The sequence below is a fragment of the Maylandia zebra genome, linkage group LG22 (assembly GCF_041146795.1).
Source record: "Maylandia zebra isolate NMK-2024a linkage group LG22, Mzebra_GT3a, whole genome shotgun sequence".
NCBI lineage: Eukaryota > Metazoa > Chordata > Actinopteri > Cichliformes > Cichlidae > Maylandia > Maylandia zebra.
This window is the reverse complement of record NC_135187.1, coordinates 16,835,216-16,846,266: the sequence shown is the minus strand read 5'-3', so window position 1 is coordinate 16,846,266 and position 11,051 is coordinate 16,835,216. Positions and strand designations below refer to the sequence as shown.

Below are 11,051 nucleotides of genomic sequence, written 5' to 3'. Positions count from 1 at the left end.
TAATCCAGGGAGTGAGGACTCAGCAGCTCCGTTATGTGTCGAATCAACGTCGGCTCGGCGCTTACAGGCTGTGACTGAGAAAAACCCTGCCGTACTTCGCTCATTCAGCTCTTAAAGCGCACTTTTTCAGCTCAAGCCGTCGGGCTCCTCGCTACAGATTTGCTCCAGAGCCGGGACTCCGCAGACGTTACGTCGGGACAATGGAATCCAACGTTATCCCGGACAGTGTCCGCCATCAGCGGCTACAGCCGGGCATCGGATTCAGTTCGGGAGCGACCGGGACCCTCCGCTCCTCTCTCCGGCCCGGGGTTACGGTCCCCATCGCACCGTTGCTGTCCTCTCCGGCCTCTCTGGCGGCGTCCTCCGGGCCTCCTCCCCCGCCGCCTCCGCTGCAGCTCCACAGCCTGTACGGCGGAATGGGAGCGGGGCTGGGGCCGGGGGCTAGCGGTCACTGTAACCCGGGGAACCCGGCCGTGCTGAAGGAGGCGGTGGAGGCTGTGGTTCGCAGCTTCGCCAAACACACGCAGGGTTACGGCAGAGGTAATGTCCGCTGCTGACACTGTCCTGGAAATAGCGGCGTTAACGCGTGTCATACTGCTTCAGGCTGTAGCTGGGGAGGGGACTTTTGGAGAGCTGGAAACCACTTTCAGCTGCGCCATTTGTTTGGAAGGAAGGCACAAAAAACCTCCACCACACTTAGAACAAACTCCTGTAATTTCCACCTTTATCTCCGGTGTGTAAACACACCAGTGGTCATTTGCACCTGATGCAATGTTACCGTGAAGTTTCCTTTGATATTCGCTCCAGTCACTCCATCACAGGATTAACATCCAGGGGCTGCAGGGGTTTGCATTTACGAACAATACACTATTGTTCGTAAATTAGCCGTTACACTCATGTTACACGGTAAATAACAAGAATAGACACTGTGGAAATCGATAATAACCTTGAAAAATGAAAGAGCAGTGCCCCTATAAGGCTTTATGTACTTTATATTAAACTTTATATTATTACTTCATGATGTGCAAAATGCACATCATTAGTAATAATTACTTGAAAAATCCAGTTTAATTTAAAGTACTTGACTGATTTCTATCAGAGTTTTCCTAAAACTATCATTAGACCAAAAGCTTAAGTAATGTTAACATGTGTGCCTGTCCCAGGCTAATAGGATTTATTTCCAAAAGATGGTCCCCATGTGTCCCTAACTAACAGCCTCTCCCCCTGCATGCCAGTTAGGCTTCTTAACACAATTATTGGCAGCATTTTTTGAAGACTTTTGGCAGTAAAACACACACACGAGGTGATGTAATTAGGCTTTCCTATACTTTTGTTTTCAAGCGATTAAGTTGCAATTTCAAAAAGGCCTATTAAGTGTATTTAAAGGAGTACTATAAGAAAAAAAAAAAAGGGGGGGGGGGGGGGCATGTGTGCAAATACACCTTTGGAAAAGATTTCGTTGGACTTTCAAGTGGAGTTGCAGGATGTTCTTTGACTGTAGTTTGGATCAGCTTCACATTACATCCTTCGATATCTCCGAGAGTTTCCTGTCTCTTTGCACTTTTGTTATGGAGGAAATCCTCCGAATTGGATAAAAACAGACCAAGAGGCCTTAATAAACCACTGTCACAAGCCTGAATTGGTTTGTTAGCCCCAGTTGCTGCACTACAGGCTGCAGACCCGCAATGCAAATCCAATATCTCGTCATACCTCCAGACTTTAAAATAGAGTAGATTCTGGACAAAAGCTGCAGTGGAAGTACAAAAAACAGTATTTGTAAAATAAGTTTTTTTAAACTTTATGTAAAAAGCATTAAACACACAAAAAAACTGTCTTTAAAGTAGCACCAACTCTTGCCCACATTAATGAGCAGATTTAGGCTGTTTCCGTTTCTTTAGGCTCTCTCTTTATGTAATCCCAGACTGACTTGACTTTGAGATCAGGGCTCCGTGGGGGCCTGACCATCTGTTGCGCCTCTCCTTGTTCGTGTTGACACTGAAGATGGTTCTTTACAACTCTGGCTGTGTCTTTGGACGCATTATCTGTCATCCTGCAGAGCGAGCTTAGGAGAGATCAGGCGCCTCCCTGATGGAAAGCAACCAAAATATTTAAAGTATCTAAAACATTTTAAAACTTTTGATAAAAACTGTGTCACAGAGTAAAAGCAAGAGAGCCGTGTGTGTTTAAAAAATGATTTGGATTGTCCTTCAGGGCTCTATAGTATGGAAAATATGGCTTGTAGTTTGTTGACAGAAGCTTTAATTTTTTGTTTTTAATGTTCGACAAAGTGGCCTGGCCTCCAGAGCAAGATTCAGGCGGTAACTTCGTTCAAATCGTGTTGGCTGCACACATATTTCCCAACAGACCCCAAACCCAAGTAATCATTTATGACTCAGTTGCAGAGTTTGCAGCTTTCCATTGTTGTTTTTGTTTCCTTGTGGATGACATGAACTCCGTTCTCTCGTGTGAGGGCCAGAGTCGAGTGTTTTTCTCCAAGCCTCTCCTCTGAGGTGATGCAGAATTTCCTCTGGGCAGCCACCTAAAATCTTTCCGGAAAACCCTGTGGCATCCTGGAGACGACCTTCCCCTGCACCTTTCCATCTTTGTTTAGAGAGGATGTCGCAGAGCTCGCCTAACGGCTACAGACCAAAACATGTAAACTGCACTAATGATTTGTATTAGTGTGATGTAACAGGGCTTCTTCTTTTATCTGTGTGTCCTGCAGTGAACGTGGTGGAGGCTTTGCAGGAATTTTGGCAGATGAAGCTGACCAGAGGAGCCGACCTGAGGAACGGAGCCCTCGTTGTTTATGAAATGGTCCCGTCCAACAGCCCTCCTTATGTTTGCTATGTTAGCCTTCCAGGCGGCAGCTGCTTTGGAAGTTTCCAGGTGCAGTGTCTGCTTTCTGTTAGCGTGAATATTATGAAATATGCAGTACTGTATGAAAGTCTTTATACTTTGCTTCCAAAGGAGCCGGACTTCCTTGGAATTTTTAAAGCGGGTTTGGACATTGGCTGCTTTTTTACTCCGTTTCAAAGGAACGTTTTTTTATGCATGTCTGCACATAACAGACATCTTACAATTTTAAACTGCTGCCTGTCACAAGAACACATTTCTTTAGTCGAGCATGAAAAATGTGAAAGCTTAGGCATAAAATTGTATATATTTGTGATTTCCAAAGAGCTATTACTGGAAAACTTGGTATACGTCTCGTTGGTGCGCAGTGGAGGACAAAAAAGAAGCAGGAAGCCTAAAAAACTATCTAGAGCATATGAACAGTATCTGAAGGTCACGTCCTTAAAAAAAACTCTCAAAGACCTGACAGGAGGGATGAACCAGTGCTGTGTCTACACGTAACAGACAACTCGGCAGTTAACCAACCAACCAAGTGTATCTTTAACTACTTTGTTGCTTTCATCCTGCCACAAAAACACATCATTTGTTCAATTTTCTTTAGCCGAGTCTGTAAAAATGCCAACAATAACATAGTTTGACAGGCATAAAGTTATATTTTCATATTAACGAGGTGATTCCCAAACATCTGTTGGCTGAAAACTTGGCATAATGCCTTGACAAAAGAAGTGGCCTAAAAACTATCTACATCAGACGAACGGTATTGGAAAGTTATTTACGTAAGAAATAGAAAGGAATCCAAAAAAGACCTGACAGGACCTGAGAGATGCATCTGGACCTTCAGCTGATCCATCTAATGTTCATTGAAGCCTCATCATAAATGTCCCTGTGGAAGGCTGGCTGTCAAGGAGTCATTCTTAAGGAAGGCTGAGTTATGCCAAATTACATGAGTGTCTACAGTCACGTGTAAAACAAGGTGGAGGCTCTGTCATGGTTTGAGGTTCCATTTCAGTCTGACGGACTTGTGAACGCAGAAAAGTGCCCTTAGATTTTGATTCAACATGCAACACCTTCTGAAAAGGATCCAATTCGCAACAACTTCAGTTTTCAGCACGCACAATGGACCACTATCAGTCATGGATTGGGCTCCCAGGTGCCGTCAACATCATTGGGATCATCTTGACATAAAACCGAACAAAAAGGCAGCCAACATCCAAAGAAACTACTTAAAGAAATGACAAGAAAGCTGCCAAAGCGAGCTCAGGCTGTGTTGAAGAATAAAGGTAGTCATACCAAGTACTGACTTTCGAGGTCATTAACTCTAATTTTCCTTCCCGCTTTCCCATCAACATATAAAAAAACGAGGAGTGGCTCAAGACTTTTTTTGCACGTTACTGTAAAAACACGCCATTGTCTTTGGTTGAACGTCAGTGAATGTGTTGTGGTTTGGTTATTCTGTTGCAAGCATTCCTAAAACCACAAGACCAAATATGGATGCAAGCTCAAAGCCACAAAGAGTCATTTAAAGACCGGCCGGGTTGTCGTTGGCCTTTTGACTGTTTATCTGTCCACTGATACATGCTCTCTTTGCTGTTTGACAGTTCTGTCCCACAAAGGCAGAGGCGAGACGCAGCGCCGCCAAAATCGCCCTGATGAACTCCGTTTTTAACGAACATCCCTCGCGTCGGATTACAGACGACTTCATTGAGAAGAGCGTGAATGAGGCGTTGGCCTCCTTTAATGTAAGTTTAAAAAAAGAACTGCAGAGAACTCAAAGTTGTGTTTGTACGACTGTCAGTCAAGCAGGATGGTCGATTTGAACGCGCTTCCAAAAACATGATGTATTAGGTTAATTTTGCTCAGTTGCTGGCATCATACGCATGGATTGTTTTGTTTTTTTACACATAGTAAATATTATGAAAGTGTATACTATGGATACAAATAGCTGATGCTTCTCAAAATTAAATGAAGGAAAATTACACTGCATTGGACTGACTCCCAAACTCAACACAAATATGTGCCAAATATCTGTAGGGAGATATGAGTAAGTAGCATTTACTATGTGAGCTCAACCTGTGGCTGACTTGACTTTAAGTGCTTGTCTATGCTCACAGGGAAACAGAGAAGAGGCCGACAACCCCAACACAGGGATCGGGGCGTTTCGCTTCATGCTCGAGTCCAATAAAGGAAAGTCCATGCTGGAGTTTCAGGTGCGTGTTTTAAGTAGCTTTTTAAAAAAACAAACAAAAAGAAAACTTATGATAAATGTAGGCCCAGAGCCTGTATGAGAGTAGCTACATACAGAACACGTATGCATAAAAGTAGCAGTTTTATGTGTAAATGTTTGCCCAAAAGTGATAATATGTAGTTAGTTTGGCCCCACAGTGTTGAATTACTGGTCTCTTATTCTTGGTCTCGGCTGTGTTTGTCTTCCAGGAGCTGATGACTGTGTTCCAGCTGCTGCACTGGAACGGAAGCCTCAAAGCCATGAGAGAACGACAATGTTCCCGACAGGTAAAGCCAACAAATGCCTTCTATTATACAAAAATAGTAACAGTTTTCAGCTACTTTTATTTTATTTTTTTAATGAACAAATTTCCCAGTAATCAGTCACAAAATTAAACCTACTGAGAGGTGAAGTGAAAAAAAAAGAGATTATCTCCACAGTGCAATGTCCTGCTGTTTCTTAGCTCCTCACCAAAATGCAAAACTTGCTCAGGAACAGCTCAAGGACCACAATGAAAAGCCCAAATTCCTATTCTTTTCCCTTTGTAAGAGTCGGGACAGATTCAATCAATCGAGGCCCCACCCAGCAACCCACATATCCAAAACGATCCGCATCCAGCGTCCCAGTGGCAGACACCAAAACACTCCCAAAGAGGTCCTGTGTCCACGCCCAGATGGGCCACAGCTGTTTTGGTGACCAACACAAAATCTGACTGGTGGTTTTAATGTTGTGGCCGATCAGCGTTTAGCAGGGCTTTTTCTCTGTGACAGGACTGTTCTAGATAAATTTGTAGTTATCTTTCTCACCATGAGCAGTGAGTGAAAAAAGAGCAAAAACAAAGCATGTGCCTCCTAAAATATGTGTGTTTCAAAATAATCCCCATTTATCTCAAATTGGGCTTTTGTACAGCCCCTTAGCCCATCCTCTGAAAGTTGTTGTAGCGCCAGTTAGGGTCTCCCTCCTTTTAAGGCAGCCACATGAAGCCGCTTTAAAAGGAGGTGCGGTGTAGTCGAAGCTTTGTGCATGATATGATCATAAAAATGAATTCTTTGCATTTTTCTTCTAATTTAAAACTCTTTTTTGGCATCATACAGAGCCAAGAGTAGAAAAAACTGTCTGCACATACGTTGACCTCTCTTGAGAGACAACAGAGAGTGCCTACAGCCATCTGTGAAATATGGTGGAGGCTCTGTCATGGTTTGGGGCAGCATTTCAGCCAGTGGTGATGGAGGTCTTGTCAAAAATGATGGAATTATGAATGCATGACAGTGTGACAGTGATCACAAACACACTGCCAGTGCAGTGAAAGCATACCTGCATAGAAAAACACACAGCGGAGCACTATCAGGGCCATGGATTGGCCTCCCCACAGGCTGGATTTCAGCATTACTGCAGCAGTGTGGGATCATCTAAAGATAGCGAACATCCAAAATAGAGCTTTTCATGTTTTTCAAGAAGTCTAGAGGACAAATAAGAATAAAGGTGGTCCAAATGTTGACTTTCAACCTTGTTAGGATTGTACAACTCTGTTTCTGTCTTATATATACTGTATTCCTGTGCATGTTTACTGTGCTTATTTCACATTTTCACCAAAAATTATAAAGAAATTTCATGTCTTATGAAATTTAAAATGAAGTTTTATTAGGTTCAGCATCAGAATCTGAATAACTCGAGGAATATCTAATTGGGAATGCTGTTTCCCACTATCACATCTTCTGACTCTAAATGACTTTCTGGCTGAACTTGCAGGAGGTGCTGGCTCACTACTCCCATCGGGCTCTGGATGATGACATGCGCACTCAGATGGCCGCCGACTGGGTGAACCGAGAGCAGAGCGTAGCGGGCACCATCGCGCAGGAGCTGGCCACGACAGAGCGGGAACTAGAGGACGCCAGGCTGGCGGGCAGAGAACTGCGTTTTTACAAAGAGAAGAAGGACATCCTCATGTTAGCTGTGGGTCAGCTCAGTGCAGCCAACACCGCCACTCTGCCATCACACTAAACCAACCGTATGGAAACATGCCTTCACACTCCGTAGGATTCCTGGTAACAGTACTGATCACTTCATAGGTGACTTCTCAGAACGTTTTAGGTTTTGTTTTGTTTCGTGTACCAGGTAATCAAGCCTTGACTTACAGTATGCACATCTTGTCCATAAAACAAATACTAGCCGCTATAGCCCGTTACCTCTTTGTGCCTAGTAATTACAGGATGACAGTGCTTTTTTTCTAGATGCCTGTAAAAGTGCTCGGCATTCAATGTGACTGGGATTTACATGTTTTGTTTTCATTATTTCATACTGTACTTACTCAAAGTAGACCTATGGAGACAAAACCTTTATGGATCAGTGAATGTACGGGGCATAAAATGACCCATCAGACCAAAACCTAATGAGGTATAGCTCCTGTGTTTCTTCTCGGCTTTGGTTTGTTTTGGTTGGTTGTAGTATTTGGGATGGGAAGATGCCAAAATTGATGATGCAAGAAGCCTGTGTTTGTTCATGAATAAAGCACAGGAACAGAGGTCACCCACTCAGCAAGATATGAATGAAGGGGATAAAAGATCCCAGCTAATATCACCGGTTTTCTGTAATGGATGTGCAACCTGCTCCTACAGGTTTTTTATGGGAAGCAGCCTCTAATAATACTAGACTTCCAGTAAGCACAGAAATACGCTTATTGACTCATGTAATAATAATTTGTGGGTAATTTGCAAAAGAAGAAACATGTCAGCAGGTAATTGATGCTCTGACAGCAGCTCAGGTTAAAAAAAAAGATCAAATATTAAACCACCACTATGCCGTTGTACTTCAGCTTTTCTTGCAAAGGCATTTTTTAAAGCTTCGTCTCTTGCTTGGCGACGATGACACTAGCCGAATGTATCATTTTTAATGCGTTATCAGCAAAAAGGACCTGCAAAGCAACACGACTTACAAAAACTGCAAAATCTGCTCTTGTGATGCAGATTGTGTTGGTCAGCTAGTGGAGTTCAAACAAAGTGAGTGTTTGTTAGGACTTAAATGTAGGTCAGGGTCTCAGCAGTTAAAAAATGGAGGCCAGAGAATGAGTTGGGCTTTTTTTCTCTTTTTTTTTTTTAAAAGCTGAACCATCAGTTTTGAGTCATTGTAGTCAGAACAGTGCCAGCTTCTGTGGTCTAAGTTTTTTTTGAGATACTGGAAGAAGGAATTGGGTTTTGGCAGTGTTATAATGTCTGCATGCCAAAAAAATGTAATATAACAGGCATTTATTACCATTTTTTTCCCGTAAATGTCATAACTTTATATTTGTTCGTCTTTATAAAATGCATTTTTATATGTTGTAGGGATAAAGGCGTTTTAACAAGCAGCATTAAAAAGACCCCACACAAGTTTTAATTGATGTGATATGGTTCTTTTGGATGTAATGAAAGTCAGACAACAGGAGGGCTCGTTCTTGCTGCTGAATGCTGGATTATTAGCAGGAGCAGAACCCGATTATACGAAATATAAAGAAAGAACAAACAAAGAAAAAGTGCAGGAAGTTTCTATAACTCATCTCTGGAGTCTTTGTGCCTTTATGAAAATGGTAGCTAGCAATGTTTGAACAGTCCTCTTTACACATGCGGTTAATTTCTTACTGTTACAGAATTTTAAAAGAATAGTTCAAACATTTGGGGGAAATTTACTCTAAGAATTTGATTGACGTTACACGAAGGGCGGTCTGGTTAATATGAAGCTAAATAAAGCCGCTTCGCCATAGATTAGCATAAAGACTGAAAACGGATGTAAACAAGTTCCCACACTCGGCCCCAAAGGTAACAAAATCTGACCAATGTTACTTCATTGGTCTGAATCACAGACTGTATAAAAAAGATGGACATAGCTTCTCTGCTAATATAGAAGCTTGTGAGCTACCAATGTATAGCAAACGTTGAATGGCTCTTTGCAGAAATGGATAAAGGTGTGTTCATGTCAAAGTGTTAGACAGCTGATGACAAGGAAATGATCTGCCTTCACAGAGCTTTCTGATTGGCAGAGCTAGCTAAATTTCAACTTAACTTGAAATTTCAAGTTAGGAATGGCGATTTTTAAAAAAATTTTTCCAGCAAACAAGCCCCTGTAGTCTGAAAAGTGAAGCCAGTGCAGAAGTGCCTTCAACCTGCATTCTTTATAATTGTCAACTCCTCTGGAATGACTGACCCCAGTCACTACTTTCCTTATGTCATTGTGGTCCCTTTTAACACACAGCATGATGTCTGTTGGTAAATTATGAGCTGGTGTTGACTATGATAAAATACGGTGTGTGCTAGACCAGGACTGTTGTGGAGGGCCGGATCAATAAGCTGAACTACTTTCTGCTCAGTATTCATTTTTATCTCTTCATAAGCTTATTGATCCAGCCGTCCACAACAGTCCCAGTTTCTCACCACTTGTTTGTTATGTCTGGCATCAAAACAGTCCAAAATGCCAAATGCAGGGCTTCCAAACCAGTGGGTGATGACATGGTGGCTACGTCCGTCTTTTAATTACAGTCTGAAGTGGCATCTGTGCTGGGTAATACTTCCAGTACCTGCAGAGTGTTTTATTCAAATAATTTCCTTAATATGCTACATGGCGATTGTGAAGGATGTATTTAATATTATTACCTTTGGTATAAATTTATAAACATTATATACTGATTCTGTTTCTGTTTTCTTTTTTTGTGCCCACTTTGCAGCATATGTGTGTGGTGCAAATATAAAAATGTTGACTTTGCAGTTCTCTTTAATTAATAATGCAAATTTATAATTGACAGAAAAAGTCATCTTTATATATCCTGGTTAATATCTTCAACTTTTTCAAATGTGTAAATTTCAAATCAGTAAATTTTAAACTTGGTACTAAACAGATTGCCAGGATTTCATATGCAGAAACACTTTCAGGGATTTTATCCTTCTTTGACTCAATTAAGAAAAGTAAATGTGATTAATGAGGAAATCTCAAGCAGTGTTTTAATGAACTGCTTAACGGGAAGGAGGCTGAGGCTGTTTGTTTCAATTTAGATGCTCAACTTCTGGTTTGTTTGGTTTTTATAGTTTGTTTGTTTTTATAGCCACAAGCCATTAATCTCAAGGCTCCTTCTGTAAAAATGCCTTTGATCTTTCTTTGTTATCAATATAATTGAAGTTTTTTTGAACCGTATGTTTGTTTTTTGCCATTTGTTTGCTAAAAAACAGTTTTGGCTCTACATGTTTTTGTTTTTTTGTTTTTTTTGCTTTGATGCATGATGTGTTGATTAAGTTCTGGTTTTATATGTTTCATATTCTATACAGTATTGTTTTATAAGAGTGTTTCTCGAGGTCCTTACTGTTTGTATTTTCTATGAACATTTTGTATTCCATGTTTATACTTTTAGTAGATTTATATGTATATGTAATAAATTTGCTGTTACAAATGGCACTGTGTCGAGCCACTTGTTTTCAGTGACTGAAAATCAAGGCCACACACACACACACAGTGGTAATAATTTAATATTCCAAATTAATAAAAATGCATATTCCAGATTTTTAGAGTATAAAAGCACTGATTTCATTCACTTTATTTTTTTTAAATTATGCAATAACTTGCAAATGCCACCAGAAGGCATAACAGCCTTCCACCCACAATCTTAGTTAGGCAGGGTAGGCATCAAAACCAAACACGATTAACATTACAGAGCAATACTGGTGCATTTATCTTTCCTCTTTCAGAGCCCACAAGAGTTATCAAAGTAAAAACAACTTTAATAGACTAATTTCCTCTATTACCTCAGATAATCAAAGGACTTGATACCCCTGTCCAGGTTGCTCAGGATCTTGAATGGCAGCATCACCAACTGGATAGGGAGCTGCGCCTGACCGGGATCACTTGGTTCTCATGGGGGTCGTTTTAGGAGATTTAGGAGATTGAACTTAATGGTTCAATCTCCTAAATCTGGGTGACATATAAATCAAATGATTCAGCCAAGATGATCGCA

At 41.2% G+C, this 11,051-nt stretch overlaps 1 protein-coding gene across 1 annotated transcript; it reads left to right on the top strand.

Annotated features, from left to right (window-relative positions):
• The first annotated feature begins 13 nt into the window (after positions 1-13).
• On the top strand, positions 14-10,493 carry lix1l (limb and CNS expressed 1 like). Its single transcript, XM_004549155.5, has 6 exons — positions 14-540; positions 2,726-2,889; positions 4,455-4,595; positions 4,968-5,063; positions 5,290-5,367; positions 6,830-10,493. Exons 1-6 carry the CDS (start codon positions 201-203, stop codon positions 7,079-7,081), a joined length of 1,071 nt encoding a protein of 356 aa, XP_004549212.1. The 5' UTR covers positions 14-200; the 3' UTR covers positions 7,082-10,493.
• The last annotated feature ends 558 nt before the right edge of the window (positions 10,494-11,051 follow it).

Bases quoted from the DNA above. Each gene is read 5' to 3' on its own strand.
- lix1l (XM_004549155.5), top strand. From the start codon at position 201: ATGGAATCCAACGTTATCCCGGACAGTGTCCGCCATCAGCGGCTACAG. The intron at 2,890-4,454 runs GTGCAGTGTCTG...GCTGTTTGACAG, and splicing joins GCTGCTTTGGAAGTTTCCAG to TTCTGTCCCACAAAGGCAGA. The intron at 5,064-5,289 runs GTGCGTGTTTTA...TTTGTCTTCCAG, and splicing joins AGTCCATGCTGGAGTTTCAG to GAGCTGATGACTGTGTTCCA.